Source organism: Ranitomeya variabilis, chromosome 7, assembly GCF_051348905.1.
Source record: "Ranitomeya variabilis isolate aRanVar5 chromosome 7, aRanVar5.hap1, whole genome shotgun sequence".
NCBI lineage: Eukaryota > Metazoa > Chordata > Amphibia > Anura > Dendrobatidae > Ranitomeya > Ranitomeya variabilis.
Window position 1 is genome coordinate 60,401,878 of NC_135238.1, and position 23,879 is coordinate 60,425,756.

The 23,879-nt window shown below is 38.7% G+C and overlaps 1 protein-coding gene across 1 annotated transcript; it reads right to left on the minus strand.

Annotated features, from left to right (window-relative positions):
* Nucleotides 1-535: 535 nt before the first annotated feature.
* Nucleotides 536-21,394, minus strand: LOC143785079 (uncharacterized). The gene is made up of 3 exons (XM_077273751.1): nt 21,296-21,394; nt 20,671-21,218; nt 536-711 (listed from the first exon to the last, which is right to left on the minus strand). Exons 1-3 carry the CDS (start codon nt 21,352-21,354, stop codon nt 536-538), a joined length of 783 nt encoding a protein of 260 aa, XP_077129866.1. The 5' UTR covers nt 21,355-21,394.
* Between the last annotated feature and the right edge of the window lie 2,485 nt (nt 21,395-23,879).

Here is a 23,879-nt window from a genome sequence, read left to right on the forward strand (position 1 = left end):
CAAGTCAATAGTAAAAGAAAAGTACCGCACACTCAAAGTTGATATGATGCAAAAAGGTAAATGCCAGATTTATTAACACAAAAAAATGTCAACAATTGCCACTGTGTAGGTTTGTAGTGAGGAAACCCAACGTTTCGACCCTCCCGAGTCTTATTCATGGGGTTACTTGTAAGTCCAATAGTAGCTCCTATAAAACAGGCCAGGGGGTCCTGTATGGGGTAAGCTGCAGCAAAGTGAGGGGTCCTTAAAGTGGATCTGTTAGCAGCTCCTCTGGCATGCGTAGAAGGGTCCTGTACAGGGTGAATAGTAGCCTGTAGGGCTGTCCTGTTCTGTACAGCGTCCTGGGATCAGCGGCGCATCCCGCACCCAGCTGTATGGTCCTGGAGAGTGGTATTGCCCAGGTCCGTCATGTGGCGATACCACCGGTGAGTGAGAGGGTTCTGGAGGAAGGCTGGAGTGCTGTTTATCTCTTACCACGTCACAGCCCCACAGGGTCACATTGGCTTTGCCATATGACTTACTGAGGCACTCAGCACTATTCCTGTCGCAAGTCTTTTGCATATTCAAGTAGCGCTGTTCCTCTCCTGTTATGTGAATAGCCCCACCAGGTCCAGTTGGCATTACCATCACCAGACCGCATACAGCCGCCTTTATTCCCATAATATAATATGACATCCAGTTTTCTCCAATAAGGATATTCTGATGAAGGTCCTATGACGAACCGAAAACGTTTAATTTAATTTATTTGGTCTGGATGTACAATAAAGAAAGAATCAATTTTTTTTGAAATATTGAGTGCCAAGTAATTTTTTTGCCTAATTGTATGGGTTGGACACCTGACTTGAGCACCACCAGCAGTATTATTCCAGAGTGCCGTGTTATTTATTTCCATTGGTTAAAGCAGAGCCACATAAGTGGAAACATATAGGAACAGAGACTGTACAGAAAACTGATTTCTTCCAGCAGGGTTGCACTTAATTACAGGACATCAAGGAAAGTTGCCAAAATAAGCCAAATGCTAAGCAAAATTTCACCAATCACCACTTTTTTCACTGCTGATTTTTTTGAGTAGCATGGCGCAGTGAGGGTCCGCCCTGCTGCCTGCTAGCTGGTGGATAACAGCAGCCAGAAGTTGCTATAACTTCTTAGTCGTTGACTCAGTGCTACAGATTCCTATACATAGTGCAGTACTTGAGATTAATTTGTAATAGGCTACTGCATTTTGCATATGGAGTGGCTGAGATAAAGTTCTCAGCTCGTTGAACTGAGCTTTGTCATCTTGGTCACTGTCGATAGAAATTTGAGCAGCTGATTAAAGTTAACTCACCTGCTGCGCTCAACTGGATAGGCAGCAACTGGAATGACAGAGGCTACACACCATCATCGCCCTCAACTCCCCACCTCTCCTCTAACCTGTTATCTTCTGTGAAAAACTGTCATTTGTAAAAGTTAAAAAAAACGACTAACATTAAAATAAACTTTAAGTTTTTACATACTTTTTATTAACCCTAACAAGCATTAGGGTTAAGATTAGGGTTAAACTAAGAATTAGGTTAAGAAGATTATTACCAGGGTTTGGGTTAGGGCTAGGGTTAAATATAGCGCTCAAAGATGGGGTTAGGGATAAATTTAGTGCTAGCATATTCATATGAAACACACACAAAATTGAAATTGAAAAAAGACCAATGTATAGCTTAACTTTTAAAATTTTATGGCTAGCAGTCCACAGATTAAGGGGCGCAAAATGCTTGCCTTTCCGTAGGTGCCTGAACCATTGCCACAACAGTTTGATGACATAAGAAAAAGGAAGAAGGCTAACAGCTTGTTGTGGGAAGGGGGAAAGATGAGAGGCATGGTTGTTGATTTTTTACATTCGATGTTGGCATAATTCTTGTATGGGGAAAAAATTGAGGACAATATTAATGTATAGGAGCCATAAAGTGTGGCATTATTAATATTTGGAAACCACAAATGGGGAATTATTAATATAGAAGGGGACATTATTAATAGATGGGTTCTACGAAAGGGGAAATTATTAATATATGAGGACCATAAAATGGGGCATTGTTAATATACGCAGTGTTCCCCAACTCCGGTCCTCAAGAGCCAACAACAGGTCATGTTTTCAGGATTTCCTTAGTATTGCACAGGTGATGGAATTATTGCCTGTGCAGGTGATGTAATCATCACCTGTGCAATACTATGGAAATCCTGAAAACATGACCTGTTGTTGGCTCTTGAGGACCAGAGTTGGGGAACACTGCACTAAGGCATAAGGATGGGCGTTCCACAGTAAAACATCCACAGCTAAAATAACGCAGCCATTGTCAGATTCCTGCTGCCCCTCTGTCACGCAACATGAAACTATTTTCATACTCCATTTAACATTTTTAAGACCCACAAATGAGGGCATTACAATTAAGTGTGGGCACAAAAGAGGGCATTACAAATATGTGTGGGCACAAAGGAGGGCATTACAAATATGTGTGGGCACAAAGGAAGGGCATAGATAATGTAACAGTCCACAAAGGAGGCATTAATGGGGGCACAAATGGGGCATTATTAATTTGTGGGCCACAAAAGGGGATATTACTGTGTAGGGCAGAAGGGGCATAATATGGCAATATGTTGTACTAGATGGAGGCCCGATGCTATCACATTGGGAGGGCGGTAATGTCACGATGGGGGCAGGCTTTGCAGAGCTGAGAATCTCTCCCCCATGTGCTCACCCACCTATCCACTCTCTCTTTCCCCATGTGCTGACTTCTCCCGTCTGTGCTCTTTTCCTTCACCTGTCTACCCCATGTGCTATCCCCCTTGTCTGCTGTCTCTCTCCTTTCTGTGCTGTGTTCTCCCTTCAAAGACAATACTGACATTACAGCAGGAGACCGCAGAGGATACATTTTGTGAGGTAAAATATTGTTTAAAAAAAGTCAGTTAAATATTTTACCTGACAAAAGAAAGCCTCTGTGATCCCCTGCTTTAATGTCAGTATTGTCTTTTGCTTCCTCCCCTGCCCAGGAGATGTGGTATGCTCTGTACATGGTCAGACACAGACAATTTTTAAAATGAACTTTCATTTGTGGGAAAACCCCTTTAATGTGACCGGCTTCCAGTGCCTGTAGACACGTTGCGCATCTGCCGCCAGGATCAGCCGAATGATTCACTGTGCCTGTGCGGAATTCACACAGGTGCAGTAAATCAGACTGCTGCCATCTTTGTGTAGATGTGTGGTGCATATGGCATATACAGTGTGTGTTTGTGTGTGTGGTGAGTACGGCGTATACAGTGTGTGTGTGCATGTGTGTGTGGTGTGACGGTGTTCCGCTGATGGTACCGCACAAGAGGCTGGTACCACCAGCAGTTTCCATATTGAGAACCATCACTTGGGTGTCTCAATATGCAGGTCGGTGAACTTCCGCCACTTGGAATTCTGGGATCCAGACACATCTGGACGGAACAGGATGTGAAGACATTACAAAGTAAGTATATATTAAGATGTGTAGAATTGGTGAAAATAGTGGGGCAGGTGTTTTAGAAATAATCAGTTATAGATGTGACAAGTCTTGGCTGGAAGAAGTCACTGGATTTACCTCTACTGTATACACTTATACTAGATATATATCGCCTGTATATAACTGGTATCTAGCACTAGATGGTCACAGTATGGGGACAATATTGGTCTTAATCATGTGGTTTTTTATAGCTATGGTAATATTATATGGGTAGTAGTTTGTGGTCAAGGAGGGTTGTTATTTCTCCTTTGTATGTGGTATAAATGGTCTATTTATCTCAGTGGAGTGGGCTTTATTCAATAATAGGATGAGGGTAATATTCAGACACTGTATTAGGGCAATAAATGGTCATGGTGTGGTGAATGATTTTGCTCTTGTATAGTGGTATTATTCAGTCATGGCAAGGTTTTATAATTTTGGGGGGATTAAATTGAAAGCGACAAGGATTCTTCTTCACTTAACTGATTCATTTATTTTGTTGACTCCAAATCAGTTATCTTCAAATCTTCCTTTTTTAAAAATCAATAAGCTTGTATTGAATTTTTTAAATTAAAGTTAACAAACAAGACACATCAATCAATTACTAAAATCGAAACAGGCATACGCTCACTCTTGTAAGCTAAATTAACTAGCCGGCTGTATTAGAAATGGTAGGGAGTCCATTCTTTAGCATGAATTTTCTCACTTATGGAAAGGTTGATTGAGACAGATGCAAAAAAGACTACAACATTCATATAACAGTTTGACAAAGAGATAAGTGAATAATAAAGTAAATCTAAACTTTCTCAGATATTACTATATTTGTCAGAGGGATACTGCCATTATACATCTACTGTATTTTTAGATTTTTGTAGTCAGATGTTTCACTACTTTGTAAAATTAGGAGAAGTGTTATCTTTATGAATTATAATTTTTTCATAAGAACTGGTTCTATACATGACTAGTATAACTTGTTCCTGAGCGGGCGTCATGGTGCTTTTTCATTGCATACTATTATGTGACATATTTGGTGGCTAGGACTCTTCTTTGCGTTAAAAAAAAGGATAAGACAACCTACATGCAAAAATTAGTAAGAAATTTTATTAAATAATCAAGGTGAACAGGGATCATTAAAACATGTAAATGTGAAAAAATGGGGGAAGGCTTTTACTTTTGCTGAAAATCAATTCTTTTTACAAACTTTGGAATTTTAATTTTCACCGCTTAAATAAAAAAGAATCTTTACATGTTTGGTATCTGCAAAGTCGTAATGATTTGGAGAATCATAATGGCAAGTTACTTTTCACATTTAGAGAGCAAATAAAACAAAATGTGGAATTGTGCTTTTTTTTGTAATTTCTCCGCACTTGGAATTTATTTTCCTGTTTTCCAGTACACTATATGGTAAAGTCAATGGTGTCATTCAAAAGTACAACTCGTTCCCCCCAAAAAAGCCTTCAAACTGCCATATTGATGGAAAAATAAAAAAGTTATGGCTCTGGGAAGAAGGGGAGCAAAAAATGAAAATGCAAAAATGGAAAATCTCAAGGTCGTGAAGGGTCTGAATACCGCTGTCATTGTATGACACTGGTTTTTAAGCAGTGCATCCATTTGGGCTTCCATCGTCCCTCTCCCCATGCTGCGATTGATGAGGTGCCGTAGCAGCCAGGGGTTCACTAAATCTTGGTACTTCTGTGAAGCCCATACAGTAAATACCATATAAAACAAATTGAATAGAATACTGTGTACAATTTTGATTTTGTATAAGAAGAACATAACGGAACTTGAGTAGATGTAACCAAGGTTAGAAGAGCTTGAGAAGAGCAACCAAGGTTATTATTGGGCAGAAAAGAGATCTTTCTAAGTATCTTTTTATAACAAGCCTGCAATGGTAACAGGGGGTCTACATTCAGAATAAGGAAGGTTTAATCATCATCACATATGCAGATTGTTTACTGTAAGAGAAATGAGACTATGGAATTCTCTGCCACAAGATGTTGTAACAGGTGATTTAATACAAAAATTTCAAGGAGGGCCTGGATGTGTTTCATTACAAATATAATATTACAGGTTATGGGTAATTGATTTTGTAATGGGATTATAATGATCCATATGTAGAGTCGGGAAGGAATTTTTTTGCTAATATGGAACAATTAGCTTCTGCCTCATGGGGTTTTAACCTTCATATGGATTAATGTTAGGTTATAAATTGAACTCGATGGATTTATGTCTATCTTCAACCTTAAAAATGTTGAAACTATGAAACCCGGTTGATGCCAGCTGTGATACGTAATCAACCTCTTCCTCTAACAACAGCTTTGATAGCTGCAGTTTAACCATTTTGAGTTACTGACAGCGGCATTCAGACAGTGCTATTGCCAGTGCGCACATGCATTGGCCTCAATCTGCCGCCACGAAATCATGAGTGTCAGATGAGTTACACAGCACCCGGGGGACTGCAGCATATAGAACAGGCCATTAGATGATCTCAGGTTCAAGCCCAATTAACCTCCCTTTTCCCTAATTAAAAATAAAAATAACATATATAGTATTGCTTTGTTTGTAAAAATATGAACTATCGCAATGCAAAATTAGATAACCTGATCAGTAAACACCGTAAAGATAAAAAACTGAAATACAAGAATTGCGGTCTTTCAGTCACGGCATAAAAAATGCATTAATAAGAGGTCAAAACATCATATCTACCCCAAAGTTATATTAATGAAAAAGTGTAATAAACAAGATCTCAGCTAAAAGAAAAAGAAAAATGTTACACGTCATAAGATGACGACACACACAATTTTTTTTTTATTTTTACAAATTTCCTAACAGTTTTTATTGCCTTGTACCGCCATAATTGTAATTACCTTCCATAAAAACAAAACCCCCAAAAAACAATTTCAAGGTTGTGGGTTTTTTTTTTTTTTCACAGCACTTGGAATTTTTTTTCCCTTTTTCCAATACAATGTATGGTAAAAGTAATTGTGTTGTTCAAAACTACAACTCGACCTGTAAACCCGTAAAAAATAAGTCCTCAAAGGGCTCTGTTGATGGAAAAAAATGAAAAGTATTGGTTCTTGGAGAAGGGGAGGAAAAAATCAAAAGTGCAAAAATGGAAACTCGCCAAGCCAGGTTGGAGTTAAATTCACCAAAAATAAATTGTATGTTTCTGAGCACAGAGGTAAGGAAAGAGTTGCAATATCCTCTCTTTTCTACATTTGGTCCTGTATAAATTATTATTCTGTTTACAGCCCAAGAACGATTATCTAAAGTCCCAGTGAATAAGAGAACATCAATAGGCGTGATAGATTCAACCAGCCAGCAAATAACATAATCCAGTAGAGAGCGGGCATGGAAATGACACCTATGATGCCAGCATTCACACTAAGATCACTATAAAAATTAATATTACAAGCAAGTGACAAAGTTGGAGAGGAAAGGACTAAGGGAGTCTTGTTTTTATCACTTAAGGAACTAAAATAAAACATAAACTTTCTACAAATATTGCCCAATAAAAGGCCAGAAAAATCCTGCAGATCTAACGTTTAAAAGTTCAGCTATCATCCTGTTCCATAGAACTAACATTGGCAAATACTATGGAATTTTTGCCTTGAAATGTCTTATACAATTCATATATGTCAACTGTTTGCCATAGAATGGTATAATATGCTGAACATTCTCGCCCAAGATTAAATGTCATCAAAAACTTAAGACCAGTGACATGGGAAGCATGAGATAGAAAATCATTGAATTACCGTGGAAGCTATGAACTACATTTTCTAAGCAAATTAATCAAATCTATAGACGATATTTTTAATGTCAACCTCTCTTTCATTGCTCTAATGCATCTAAAATGAAGCAACCATTGCAAGTAGCCTTGAACAAACTATTTATTACACTTTGCTTATATAACGCCATCATAACCTCAAACATTAACTTTAGAGTTGAGCGAATTTTTTGAAATTCGGTTCCGATTATGATCGGCATTGAATATTGTTTTTGCAATAATTGCCGAACGTCGTTGGAGCCAATGGGAGTAGAAATGAACGAATATGTTTGGAACCGATCATCAAACATAAATTCGGCACAAATAGGATATCAATACAGCACGAATATGGCAAATTCAGATTCGGCGACCAGTTCCAAACATATTCGCTCAACTCTGGTTAATGTCACTGTCACCATTGGGGTTCACAATTTAAATTCCCTTTCTGTATGAAAAAGTGATATACAAACAGACATTAGACTAACGTTGGATGAACCCACCGATATCGCCAGGTTCGGTGTGACAGTCTAATGTGTGTGGACTCCACCCGACTCTCCCCATGACAGGGGATGTTGAGGGGCATAAGAATCAAGCATCTCTGATTTCATACTGCCAATCTTTTCGTTTTCCGTGACATAAGCTACCATCAGAGGAGTCTGTTAGCGGCTTTCTCATGGAGAACACAAGAGCGCTCAGTGGAGCAAGCACTCATGTGTATGGGAGAGTCGGGCAAGAAAGCGGCCAGCCGGACAATGGTTCTGCTGACAGTTATCTAAAGTCTATGGGGAGCTCTATGTTATGTTTTGTGTGAACATACGCCTACACGTTGCATGCATACCAACTTACATATTCCAGTTCATTTCTTTAGACTTATGTTTACACATTACATATTTATTGCGGATTTTTGCGAGGATTTGCTTGCCGAAAATCGACAGCATAATAAATCACCATCTAAGTGGATTACGCAACACATCGAAACTAATCGACAAATCTCATTCACACATTGCAGAAATGAAATTGCTGTGCAGATTTAAAAATCCACACCATGGCAATTCTTTGTGCAGAATAAATTGCATGTATAACTCTTTGTAAAATCTGCATTTGTTACTCCAGAAATGCCACAAGAAGGATGTGGAAAAATCAGCAGCAAGCATGCCGCATACTGGGATCGTCTTCTATGACAGTAACTTTCACTGTAGACATTTAAGTATATTTAAGTCTAGGGTTGAATACGACCATCAGATAAAACATCAGAAGATGTCAAATTAAATCCTCCATTGTTCTCATGATTCAAAATTCGGTTTCTAGCCTTTAGTTAAGCTTCATCTCTACCGAATTAACCTGAATGTCTTTTCTTCGGAAAGCAAAAAGCAGGTGTGGGATGTAGAGTTCCCATGAACAATGACACTGAATTGGGAAACGACTCTTTCTTTGAGAAATGACTCATAATAAAAGTTATAAGACACTAAACAATTGCAAATAAAGTCTATACTCATCCCCCAAAGCTCATAATAACAGTATCTGCTAAAGTCAAGAGTCTCATGTGCAGTAACGCTTCACTTAATATCTATGTTTGTCTTGAGACACTAGATTTTTTTTTCTTTTAAAGATAATAACATTTATTAGACTGACATATAAAATAGATGCTAGGGTTTTAAGAATTGGCCTTTCACTGTGAAAGGCTTTACCATTTCTTTTTTTTATAGAGATGCCCATTTTAACTTTGTAATACTCAAGTACTTTGAGAGCTACTTGCATATAGAAGAAAGAGAAGTTAGATTTCGATGTTTATTACTTAAACCTAAATGTGAGCATTGAGCTATTAAAGAAGCACTCCTCCTCCTCCAATCAAAGTTTTGCTCTTCTTAATTATATTGCAATTATCATATTATAGAACTAGAATTAGAACTAAATGCCCCAGAAATCCACTGAGATGAGAAACACCATGTTTTCATATCAATATGAGAAGTTTATGAAGTTCTCACTCACACAAAAAACAAAAAAGAGACATAATAAAAAATGTGTTTAAATGGTGAAGACATGGCAAAAACACTACATCGCAGATAGCTCATGTGATGATAAAATCAACCTGGCAGGTACAAGGTAAGTCAGACACAAGTTGAATGGTCATGTAACAAACGGTTGTGAGGGGACTCTTGTTATATAATGCTATGTCAAAATGTGATGTCCCGCTATAGCTTTAAGGGGGAAGGTCCATGCGACAATAATCCTCCCACACAACCTAGCATGTGATGTAAAACTAAGTACTAATGATATGCATAAAGTGCCATAAACAGTGCTATCATAAGGTGCTTACCCATGTAGGATGATGAGCATGATTGCCGTAGCCCCGACGCGCATTTTGCGTGGTGAGCTTCCTCGAGAGGCTGTGTTAATCATCATATTATATAGCACTGTGTGCTTACAAGTGCTTAATTTGCCTTTATACCCAGCTATGATAATTCTTCTGTTTTCTCTGCTCGGCAAAGACAGGAAGTCTCTTGTCCCTGCATTTATCATTCCCCTCTTTAACTCCTGATCCTGCTGCTCCACTCCTCCCTCTAGTCTGTTTTTAATCATGTGATGTCATATATCTAATGAAAAAGAGAAGAATTAACTGGGTAGAAAGGCAAAATAAGCAATTGTAAATGCACAATGCTATATAATATGATGACTGCAATATATTAAGAGGATAACAATTTTGATGGCAGTTCTTCTTCAAAGAGGACCTGCTAGATTGGACATGGTGCCTGGTCTTACAGAGCAGGGGGAGCTCATCAGATTAATGTATATGTTTGTGGGAAAAGACTTAGTATGACTTAGGAGACCAGTGGGTGGTCCTTATCAGTGACTTACAGCTACGCTGCGCACTTAAGCATGCAAGACTGTTAATCACTTTTTACGACTATGCATTGTTTGTTTCGTAAACCCAAAACAATAATAAACCCAATAATTTCTCAAAACTCTACATATGGATCTCTTTAGCTTCTCTCGCTCTGAAACAAGCTACCCATAGAGTGCAAATTATATCTAAGTCAACAGGTTCCCTTTAACATATTCCTGTACAAACTATGAAGCCTTTGACTTTGACAGTATAAAGTATATGTGATTATAAGGCCTTGCCCAATCAATAAAAATAATAATAACAAATATTTTTATTATCAAAATATTACTTATGTTATGTATTATAGATATACCAGTACAGGGCATATAGCAAATATTAAAAAAATGATCATGTTGTTAAAAAAGTATATATTTTTATAACATTTTATACCATTTAAACTATACTTTTTTTTATTGGTTCTGTATATGTATTTTTGAAGATGCTTTATGATCTTCATACAGATGTCTTTTGGTTTCTTACATTGTGGTTCTTGATCTTTCATTCCCAGAGGTAAAAGTAAATTTATAACTAAATAATATTCTATGCTACAATATTGAAGCAGATTCCATCTGTTTTCCATACACAATACAATTGTTTGTCCATTGGGGCTCTCTTTGGGCTATTGATGATGTGATACTGTTTATATAATCATTAGTGATGAGCGAATATACTCGTTACTCGAGATTTCTCGAGCATGCTCAGGGGGTCCTCCGAGTATTTTTTAGTGCTCGGAGATTTAGTTTTTCTTTCTGCAGCTGAAAGATTTACATCTGTGCCAGCTTGATTACATGTGGGGATTCCCTAGCAACCAGGCAACCCCCACATGTGCTTATGCTGGCTAACAGATGTAAATCACTCAGCTGCGGCAAAAAAACCGAAATCTCCGAGCACTAAAAAATACTCGGAGGACCCCCAAGCATGCTCGGGAAATATCGAGTAACGAGTATATTCGCTCATCACTAATAATCATGTCATCAGGTAATAGGTCTAAGGTAACGGACTTAGATTATGGTTCGTCTCCTCTGTCAGCCTGAATCTATACCTACCAAATGGATCCTAATAATGCACTTCAGATTCTTGTATAATATGCTTTACTTGACTGTTATTTTGTGAACCTGGATCTATATCTGTTTAATGAATTCCCAGGATTATTATTTACTTACTTGTGGCATACTAATCATTTGACATTATTATATACAGAGGCATGTAAAAGTTTGGGCACCCCTGGTCAAAATTACAGAAAGTTTTACAATGGCCCTCACAGTCCCCTGATCTGAACATCATTGAAAATCTGTTGCTAGACCTCAAAATAGCAGTGCATGCAAGACAAGATGACCCTGGAATCTCTCAGAACTGGATGAATTTTCCCAGGTAGAATGGATGAAAATCCCTCAAACAAAATTAGAAACACTCTTGTCTGTTACAAGCTGTGAAACTTTCAAAAGGGGGCGCTACTAGGTACTAATCATGCAGCATGCCCAAACTTTGCATTGGCCCATTTTCCTTTCTTGTAATTTTTAAAATATGAAAGATGAAAATATATATATATTTTGCCTAAAATACAAAGGAAATGTGTCATCTTTAACTTTAGGCATTTGAGAGATCATTTCATTGTCAACTTACTTAACTGTTCACAATAACAGTAATTTTGACCAGGGGTGCCCAAACTTTTACATGCCACTGAAAATGTACTTATACTTTATATAGCATTATAGTGCTATCTTAGGGGGCATTTGAGCAATCCAGCATAGATCACTCAATGAACATTATTGGCTTTGGTCTACCTGTGTTAACAGGCATTCAAACGACTGGCGATCAGTATACATTTTACCAATCGGCGGTCGTATCATGCTGCTGATCGTTCAGCCTAAACGGACTCTTACTCATAGCTCTTTCTCCCCTATGTCTATTGACATTGTTGGTCTCCGTATAGCATTGCTCATATAGCCTTTATAATTTACCGTACCATCCAATATATATTACCTTTTACTATATATAGTAAGATTTTTTTTGCTAATAAAGTATGTATTGTAAATATACCATTCAGGCTATACATCTCTGTCTCATTATTGGTTTTGTAATAAAGATGCCTTATGATCTTTTTAGTGGATCCAGTTGGATAAAACATGTTAGATGGGCTGTGCTTCTGGAGTAAACCAATTATTCAGCAATGATAATATTAAGGTTTTTTATTCATAGTATCCAATATTTTCTGGAGGATCTATCCACCACCCAGGGGGTAGCAAGCAGCTGTTTTTATTCATGCCTACATAGTAATTGTGCCTGTCACCAGATGAGAGCTAGACAAACGCTTACCTAGTCTCCATGTATAGGGTAACACCCTTTTGTTCGCTCTATTCCCCATATTTTAGATTTCTTCATGATCTTTTTAGTTGTGTTTTGGTTTCTTCCATTGTGGTACCTGGTTTTTCCTTTTATGACAGTAAGGCTGCAGTCACATGAACATATGTTGTCTCGTGCAACAGAATCTGGCCGATTATGCAAATGACACGCAGCTCAAACTCAGTCAGAACGTGAGCCAAGTGTCAGTGCACTGTGATCTGATTATCTCACACATGTGCGAAGGAGACAGAGAAAGTAATTTCTCCATCTCCTCCATTGCCTGGCATCTGCAATAATCGGACTGCTCTTGGATGACGTCCAAGTAAAGTCTGGTGCTTCACACGCACCCATGGACTTGTATGGGTGAGTGCGATCTGATTCTCGGAATGCAATTGCCCTCTGCTGTAATTGTCTTCTCATGCCGAATAGCCGATCTGAACTGCGCCATAGAATAACACTGGTCCAAGTGCTATGCAATGTTCTAAGTCAGATGCCTGAAATTCTTATGGGAGTCGGTGCAGTAACAAAGATGATGAGACCAACCAAGGCTGAACTCACTCTTTCCAAAAGCCTAGCAGTCGCAGGAAGGGCATGCTCCAGGTTTTCGTGGGCCCTGGGCAAAAGAGTCTTAACACATAACACGATTCATGATGCCCAGCTACGGGGCACAGAAATATAAGTATAGTACAATGCCAAAGATTTCACTTACTTCTTAGATTACATAAGTGATATCTATTGTAAATTCTACAATACCATACATATAGCATAATGCACAACCCAGTCCTCCAGATAGTATAATGCACATCCCATAGTCCTCCGTATAGTATAATGCACAGCCCATAATCCTCCAGATAGTATAATGCACAGCCAATAGTCCTCCCTATAGTATAATGCACAGCCAATAATCCTCCAGATAGTATAATGCACAGCCCATAATCCTCCATATAGTATAATGCACAGCCCATAATCCTCCTTTATAGTGCACCACCATAGTCATCCATATAATATACCTCAGCAGTGCCACAGGCTGATCGCCTCCATGCCACGCCACATTGATGCAGTAATTAATGCAGAAGGAGCAGAAGGAGCCCGACCTAGTATTGAGTGCATTTACTGAACATACATTCTGCACCAGTCGTGACTTGTATTGTTTAAGATTGCTGTACTTGTTTTTATTATGTATACCCCTCCTCACATGTAAAGCGCCATGGAATAAATGGTGCTATAATAATAAATAATAATAATACATTTCAGTAGGCCAACATTTTGGAATTTACAATAATTTTTCAACCTGGCGTTATAAAGTATTCTAATTTACTGAGATAATTCTTTTGGGGTTTTCATTGGCTGTAAGCCATAATCATCAACATTGACATAAATAAACACTTGAAATAGATCACTCTGTTTGCAATGACTCTATATAATATATGAATTTCACTTTTTGTATTGAAGAACTGAAATATATTAACTTTTTGATGATATTCTAATTTTGTGAGAAGCACTTGTAGTAGCACTGTCTTTTGAAAGTATCACAGCTTGCAAAAGCTTTTTGAAGTAATTTTGATTCTACCAAATAATTTGTGCATCATTGCATTGTACTGCTTTGATAATTACATCGTTTTGCACCATTGTATTAAATAAAAGGCCATAACCTATGTAATTGTATTATTATAGGATTATCACACTAACCACAATTGAGTCAAAATTGGAAGGAGAGATTATGCAATGGTCAACAATGCTGGGTTTGTCCCAGAAAATTCATGTCCCTCAAGAAGCAATATGATGCAAGAAACGTCTTGTGTGGATTAAAAACTACACAGTCCTGGAAATCTGCCTATAGTTGTGGATTCAAACATTAAATGCTTATTATTCTGACATAGTTGCTTGTAAAGTCTTGAATTTGACTTGTACAGTATTAGACTTGTTCTATTTTAATTCTACTATATTCATTTCAGAAAAAAATCTTTCGTTCACTCAGGTAAAAGTAAAATAATAACCTAAAATAATATCCTAGATAGAAATGAGTGAGCTAAAAATGCTTGGCAGCTCCTTGCTCGAACCAAGCAATTCCTAATGCTCGAATGCTCATTTCGAGTAACGAGTATAATTGGATTCAATGGGAAATCCAAGCATTTTTCCAGCAGACCCTACAAAAGAAGTCTGGGGGCAGTGAAAATGTTGAAATCGATGGAAAAAGTGCTGAATGGAAGGAGAACAGGATGGGCTAGACCCTTGAAAGCATCTCTGATTCCCAGATTGCTTCTGAGAACAATGGTGTCACACTTTAACTCCACTTTAAGGAATGACAATAAAACATTCCAAATCGTCGAGAAATTGCATTTTGCAGGGAAAATTTTGATAAGAAACATGTTTTCCTTTATAATGACTTGATATAAGGCAAAATATTTAAGAAGAATTTAAAAAAATATATAATTTAAGCAAACCAAAACTGATTTTTTTACAAAAGAAAATTGGAAATTTCAATCTAATTTATGAAAGCAAGAACTGCCAAAAATTAGGGACTCAGAGGGACTCAGATACACCCTGTGTTAGATAGAAAGTAGAGCCTCATACACATTCTATTCAAATTGGCATCTATTGGTATTCGCTGACTCATAAAGGATATGCACTAAGTGCAAATCCTGCCAAAAATTACAAGCAGGGTCATTCATACACACTTGAAGGCACCAACTGCATTGCCTGAATCAAATATTGTGAACAAAGTGTAGTTGTGGTATTCCTACACTCATAAAGGCTTTGCACAAAGTGCAAAGCCAGGAAAAAAATTATAAGCAGGTTCATCCATAGACCCTAGAAGGCAACAACTGGCCGGCCTCGTTCAAATATAGAACATTCAAAACACTTTATGTGCTGATATCATCTAGTGGTATGTAAAAGTTGAGTCTAAGCCAGGCATTTTTCATTGTTATCAGAGTGAGCCTGTTAGCATTTTCTGTTACCAGGCGAAAGCGTATGTCTGTTATGACCCCCTACTAAAAATCCACTCAGACAAGACGCTAGTGGCAGGGCAGCACATGACTTACAAGGCATAGAGGGACAGCTCATGTCAGGTGTCCAACTTTTAGACCCAATAGCTGAAGGTCGCAGATAAATTAGGGAGTACACTAGTTTGGTCAGCCAGGTAATACTTGACCATCTTTTTAAACTTTTCCCTCCTTATCAAAAATACCTGGTCATGAGGGCATGGATGCTGGTAGCGTGTCATGAAATTGGCCAAAGCCTTTGACAGTGTACCCCTGCCTCTGCTGTACCTGGTGTCTGTCTCCCTCACTTTTCCTCCTCAGTTGGGCTAGGAAGCTTGCTCCCTATTGCTAGTGTTGTCTGATGGGAATTTTTTCAACATATTTTTCACAATGGCCTTCTGATATAGCACAGTTTCAGAAGACCTCTCCGCCTCAGAAAGAAGAGATGAAAAGTTATCCTCAGTACGCATATACCCAATATGCGGTATAAAAAGTACTGTCAGGGCGCACAGCAGGGCTCAAAAAGGAAGGAATGATGTTTTGGAACTCAAACGATGATGAAATGGTCTGCTAGTGTCTTGTTGCGTTTGGAGAGCCCCTGATGTGCCTAAACAGTGGAAAGCCCCCACAAGTGCCCCATTTTGGAATCTAGATATTTCGTGAGCAAATTGAACCCACAAGTGTTTCACAGAATTTTACAATGTTGAACTGCAAAAATGAGAAGAAAAAATTTAATGAAAATGTTGTTTTAGCCCCATATTTGGTCACTTTGCTGTGCAATTTCTCCTGAGTATGCCAATATCAAATATGTAGTCGAAAACTACTTGTGAGGCAAAGTACACAGCTCAGAAGGGAAGAAGTGCCATATTGGAGTTCAGATTTTCCTGGACTGGTTTGAGGGTGCCATGTCATATTGGCAGAGCCCCTAAGGTGCCAGAACAGTAGAACCCCCCACAGGAGATCCCATTTTACAAACTATACCTCTAAATAAATGTATCTAGGTGTGCAGGTTTCTAGATTTGCATAGATTATACACCACAGGTGGATCACATAATTTTATATGATTGGGCTGTGAAGAAAAAAATAACTACATTTTTACCACCAAAATTTTGTTTTAGTCCCAGAATTTATATTTTCACACTGGGAAATGGGTAAAAATGGCACCAAAATGTGTTCCACAATTTCTGCTGAATGTAGAAATACACCATATGAGGCAGTACAGTACTGCTTAGCCATATGGCGAGACTCAAGAGGGACGGCAAGCTATTTTCCTCCTAGAGTACAAATATTTCTAGAATAGTTTGGAGACTCCAAATACAGAGCCCCTAAGTGCTAGAATCCCCCTTCAACTGACCCAATTTGGAATATTATACCCCTTTGGCAATTTATATACAGATGTAGTGATGATTTTGACTCCATGGATGTTTTCCATAAACAAGCAGTTAGTGGATGTTGCTGAGTGAAATTTGCAAACTGCCTTTGTAGTGACCAGTAATTTGCAGTGACCAGTTTGTTGGAGTAACCAGTACATTGTGCCCAGCTCTTGCATCTGGAGACATATACTGGTAAATTAAGCGAGATCTCATTGTTACAAAAATGCCAAAGATGTGGACACTAAAAGTGGTTTAGGCACACTGGGGCTCAGAAGGGAGAAGGGCATTTGGATTTGGAAGCACAGAATTCACTGGATTTCTTTTGTGGGGTGAGGAGCCATTTTCTTTTTCCACACCCTTGGTTCTATCAGTAACGTGGAAGCTCCCTATATTTCCATTGACAGATAATGGACCTGAGTGAGGACTTGCTTTTTTTGCATATTGATTTGAGGCTTTTGCTAGGAACATTTTCCCTAACGTATGGGATCACATTTACCCTGTGCTCTGCGCTGAGCACTTTCAATGGGGTTCCCATCTAAATCTTCTAGTGATTCAGATGAAACCCCAAGGAATCCATTTACTATAATGTGGCAGCAGAGTTACTCTGGAGTCCGTCTGGCGTCTGTTCAGATTTGTCCTTTTTTTCAGAGGTGAACAAAACTGTGACCGACGGCACTTTTATTCATTCTTAAAAAGATGGACATCCCCGGAGCACAGGCCAGAAGGCATCAACAGTATCTCCATCTGTCTCATTATAGGGAATTTTCCACCGGGAGTTCCGTCTGAATCACGTGTTTCAGAAATTTACACGGAAACCCCAGTGCAAGCGCTCAGCATAGAGTGCAAGATAAATTTGCGCCAAGCCTTACTGTTATCTTTGGGAGGCAGAATGAAAAAATAAACAGCAGGTGAAGAAATGCTTTTATTTATTTTTTTTGCCACTCCTCGTTTGGTCTAAGTGATTAGATGACTTTATTCTTCGGGTCGGTGCGATTACAGCGATACCAGATTTATATAGGATTTTTATGTTTGGCTGCTGTCGTATACTAAAAGCCTGTTTTTTGCAATAACAAGTTTTTGTATAGCTATATTTTGAGAGCTATAATTTTTCTCTGTTTCTGCCAACAGAGTTGTGTGATGCCTTGTTTTTTTGTGGGACGAGTTGATGGGTTTTTTGTACCATTTTCGGGCACATGACATTTTTTGATCACTTTCTCTTCCAATTTTTAGGAGGCAGAATGAACAACAAACACCAGCAATACAGGAATTTCTTTTTTTAATGCCGTTCTGTGTGTGGTAAAATTGATAAGGCAGCTTTATTGTTCTGGTCAGTACAATTACAGCGATATTACATTTATATAATTTTTTATCTTTTGGCGCTTTTACGCAATAAAAACTATTTTATATAAAAAATACTTATTTTTGCATCGCTTTATTCTGAGAGCTATGACTTTGTTATTTTTCTGCTGATGGAGCTGTATGGCGGCTTGTTTTTTGCGGGACAAGATGACGTTTTCAGCAGTTCCATTCTTATTAACATTTGTCTCTTTTATTGCGTTTTATTCCACTATTTGTTCGGTGGTATGATGAAAAAGCAGCATTTTTTGCTTCACTTTTTTTTTTTTAACGGTGTTCACTGAAAGAGTTAATTGGCAGGACAGTTTTATAGGTTGGGTCGCAGCAATACCAAAATGTGTACTTTTTTTGTTTTTTCTTAAAAATATTTATTTATGGGTACAATATATTGTTTATTTTTTTATTACTATTTGGTGATTTAAAAAAAATATTTTTACAATTTTTTTTTTTCAAAAACTTCTTTTAACTTTTATACTAAGTCCATCTATGGGACTTTCACTTTTTGCAGTCTGATTGCAGTTCTAATGCATTGCTATGTACCAGCACCAGGCACTGATCGGAGTCCAGAGGTGGCTTCCTCCCTCTACATACCTGCTATATGCTGTGATCGCTAGTATTTAGGGGATTAAAGTCACGGGAGCGGTGCGGCACCTTTCCTGGCAATGAATGCCAAGTGTCAGCTATCAGAATCTGCTAACATCCGACGCTGATCGCCCATTATCATGTATCCATACGTCCAAGGTCGGTAAATAACTAGCGACTGGACGAATGGATACGTCCAAGGTCGTAAATGGGTTCATCATAACTTCCAATGATGTAATTGCTTCCAGAATGGCTAAATGGTTAACCCTTATCCGGCTGAATAGGTACAATTGTAACTATTCCGTTTTAAAATTGCAATAACTTTTTTTTGAAAAGACGTAGAGGGCTGAAATTTCGTGACATCTCTACATTTTTGGTCCAGAATATATTGGCCAAATTTCAATAAAATATCTCCACCCGCTTCCGAGATAAGGGGTCGAGATCTTTTTGCATCCATAACAAGCTGCATAGGTACAAATGTACCTCATATATTTTGAATGAAGATAATGCAAGGGAAAAAGCATAAATTTTTTTTTAATGATAATGCTATTTAACTATTATAAACAAGTAAAAAACTGTTCATTTACATTATAAAAGAAAATGTAAGAAACTTTTTTTTATTGATTTTCTTTGCAAGTAATGCATGTTGGCTTTGCTACAGAGTGTTCATCGCAAATGGGTTTCACACAAACCACACAAGACTTTCTAGTCTTGCGTTGTTTTCGCCTCAGGTCTCTGCAGACATAGCAACTACCAACAACAGGGGAGGGTCCACGACTACCATGAGGTATGTTGGGGCCAGCTGCTGGCTGCGATGCTACCACAATGCATCGTCCAAGCACCATTTCTACTGCACCTCGAAGAAAATGGTTTCTCATTATCATTTTGTTTGTACTACGATCTTCAATTGCAATCATACACAGCTGATTTGCGAGATCTTTCAGGAACTTTCTTCGTTGATCCTTTGCCCTGAAGCTTGGATTGTGTTCTCTGTAGATGATGTAGGATGCTAACCCACTGACATCAATCATATTGTAGAAAAATGCCAAAGTCCAACGTGATGTTCGTCGTTTCACAGTGTACTCTCCCAACATTTTATCCATAACATCAACGCCACCTTTTGTTATGTTGTAGTATTTTATTATCTCTGGCTTGGCTGCTAGTGTCTCTTCAACTTCTCCCGTCATGTGCATAGATGATAGAAGCACGACTGATTTGTTCTTCTTTGGTACATATGAACAGACTGTTGCATCATGATTGTAGGCAAAATTTGTCGAGTTTACAGGCCTTTCTTTGGCAGGCTGCATGTTGTTAGGTAGGAACCTTTTGTTTTTTCTCACTGTACCAACTAGTGTCATGTTCCAGGAGTTCAATACCTTAGCTAGTTCCATGGTTGTAAAGAAGTTATCGGTGGTGACATTTCTTCCAGAGCCTTTATACGAGCTCACTAGGTCCAATACTGTTCGTTCTCCAATGTTTACTTGTCGAGGACCATCAGTTGGTTTCCCAGTGTAGAGCTGACCTTGTAAAGGGTAGGCATTTGATGAGTCACAAGCCCAGAAAATCTTTATGCCATATTTAGCTGGTTTTGAAGGTATATACTGGGTAAATTTAGTATGACCTCTAAATGGAAATAATTGCTCGTCGACGGTGATACAATGATATGGCTTGTAGGCTCTCTCCAGATTACTGTTCAGCATTGTCCAGATGTCCCGTATTGGTGCAGCTTTATCTGTTTGCACACGTTCTGCACGTGTATTTTCGTTGTCAAACCTGATAAATCTGAGTATCATCTTGAAGCGGGTACGAGACATGGCTGCACGTATAAGAGGCAGAGCAGCAACATTCCACATTTCCTCCAGATTCTCTTTGTTGGCTCTGTGCACACCAGCAGCAATCAGTATGCCCAAAAATGCATGAAGTTCAGTTTCAGTAAATTGCTTGAATGTTTTTTGTGGTGGCCGTTTGGAAGAATCAGGAAAACGTTGTACCAGTTCGTTGTTGTAAGCATCACAAACTCTCTTGGCCTTTCGATTCGTTTCCCGTAATATGATGTCACACATCTCGGGAGTCATGATGGACTTGAATAGCTCTTTTGCTGTATATAGGTTGCTGATTGCTGCAGGGCCACCTCTTTGTCGTAGGACATTACGAGATTTTGTTTGTGCATTTGGCAGTGGATTACTGCACCATTGAGTTTCATCCTTAGCAGTCCAAATGTCGCCTGCACTTTGAGGCACAGAATCATCCTCAACACTTTCGTCTGATTCGTATTCATTTTCATGCTCTATGACCATTTCTTGTTCAATGTCTGAATCTTCTTCAGTAACATCCACTTTTGGTACATAGTTTTCATTATCAGATGCAACATATGGTTCATCCTCATGCTCAGAATCAGATTCTTCTAGCATTCGCATTATTTCGTCAGACGTAAATCTGTAAATATGAAAAAATGTAAAATAAATAATTTTCCGAAATACTACATTATTGGCTTTTCACAAAATTATACTAACCTGCAAACACGTTTTCTTGGATTATGGCGGAAACTAGATCCAGCATTACTATCACTCATGATGACTTGCTAGATGAATTTTGGCTTCGTATTTTGTGCTGAATATAAATAAAACATCGTAAAACAATATGTAGATACTAATTATTATCCATTTTTCGTATAAAAATTATACCTATAGTGATAAGTTTCATACAAAATATATGTAAGCCAAGTCCAGGCTGAAAGACAATTTGACTGTTCTGTCCCCACATAATGAGAATAAAGGTATAACTGGCTGTTAGATGCTGTGAGACTTTCCTACCTTCGTTTCCAAGAAATTGAAGACTTCACAAGCCTAGAAATGTGTGCTCACAGCAATGAGATGAACAGCAAAATGGCTAATGAGAGGAGGGAGGCAGGAAAACAAGTAGAAGCCACTCCCAGTTTGAATTAACTTAATTGACAGCAACATAAGTGACCAGTAACAACACTGAACAATAGATATCAGCATAACATTTGTAGCTGAATGAACTTTAGTTTCTGAAACCAAGTAAAGTCTTCCCACAGTGGAGGTATATGTGAAGGTATAATTGTACCTATGCAGCCTGTTAAGGTTGTAAAATTATGCAGCCTGACAAGGGTTAAGTAGGAATTTCATGACAATACGGCATAAACTTTTCTTTTGCCCGGGTCTTTGGATTGACATTATATATAATTACTGGAACACATTCAAGTTCTTTATATCCTCTTGACTAATGCCGAACAGTGCAATCAACAAATGAATGAAGTCACCTCCATATTTTCAGTCTGCGCTTCAGTTCGAATCATATTCTCAGAGTATTTTGTCAGTGTGAGGATTAATATTGTGAAGCATGAAATCTACCCCAGCGAGACTTATCTACATGAGATGATCTAAATGTTCACTCTGCTTCATCACGGTCAGATCTGTTTTATGTGGAGAAGGCTAGTCCAGAAAAAACAGTTTCAGAAGCCGTTTCAGCTGAGTTACAGGATAAAAGTCACTGCACAGAGCAATCCATTCTTGGCAGCTGCCCCGGTAGCTGGTCCTCTGCCAGCTTCTATGGAGCAACATTTTGGCATCAAATGTTTGTCTTTACAAGTGCGTTTTCCCTGTCTGATTTTTAGTGAATCACATTACCTGTCAAGGAAATGAGTTTCGATAAGCTCGCTCGTTTGTTTTGATTTGTGTGCAGTGAAAATATGTATATATCAAGAGTAATTAATAATCACATAGTTGTATTGTATGTGTGGCTGAATCACCTTCGCGTGAGTTATAGTGGGTGGCCTCTATTACACATGTAGTATGGGGTATATGACTATTGATAAAACTAAAGGTGCGAGTTTACTATAAAGGCATATTGCAACCAGAGAGTGATTACTACTAGAAATGAGTGCAATTAAATTCTACTCAAATTTTACAAAATTATGCATTCTTCAGAATTTTATGGGGTAATTCGCTCCAATTCAGCAAATCCGCCATCGTACAAAACAGTAGAAGGCCAGCAAAAGGTTAAAAAGAGTAAAATAACGTACCTCACTGCTCACCCCTCCGGTAACCTCGGTGCTCCCCCGCCTGCTGTCCAGTCCGCCACTCCTCTGTCGTGTTCACTCTAATATGGGGCTCCTGGTTGCAATTCACTGCACATTCCCGGCCTAGAATAAGTCCCCAGAACATAATAGGGGACATTAAATTCACAGAGAATATTGTCTCTATGAATCAAATTTCCCTTGAAAATATGCGCCAACAGGCCTAATTCGATTTTATCTGATCAGCTTATCCCCAGTTACTACCCTGATAGGTTCCATCATTCAGGTATATGGTGCCAAGCTGTGGTCATGTCACTTTTTCACAGGAACAACATCATTTGCAAACATCAATGAAAGGAACTGATCCAAAGATAATAAAAAGTGTATGGAGGGCAGACATTGTAATTAATTCCTCCGTGAAGCCCCGCCCTCGGCTGCACCTCCGCCGCTAGCTCCGCCTACTTCTGCATGCGGCCTGCGTACCTATCTTTAACATTAGGTACGCAAGTCGTGCGGCTGTATGCAGATGCTTCCGCATGTGTTGTTTTGACGATGCGGAGAAAAAAAGAAATTGCTACCAGCTGCGTCCTACGCTGGTCGCCGCATCGTCAAAACGACGCATGCGGAAGCATCCGCATACAGCCGCATGACCTGCGTACCTAATGTTAAAGATAGGTACGCAGGCCGCATGCAGACCACATGCAGAAGTAGGCGGAGCTAGCGGCGGAGGTGTGGCCGAGGGCGGGGCTTCACGGAGGAAGTCCGCAGCCCTCCGCAGCTCCTAATGTGAAACCGGCCTAAATCAGCTCTGCTGCATTACTGAATCAACTCTGCTTTATCATTGGCCAGCCTGTGCTATACTGAACTTTTTGACCCACCCAGCTCTGCTTTATGGCTGGGTAAGTTTGCTATACCACTGACCTGCTCTGCTTTGGACCGTGTGACAAAGCCAGCTGTGCTATGTTGCTGGGAACTCCTGCTCTAATGTTCTGTTGTCTCTGCCTTGAATAACATTTAAAATACTCCTTTAATCAACATTTTTCCTAGTACAAACATAG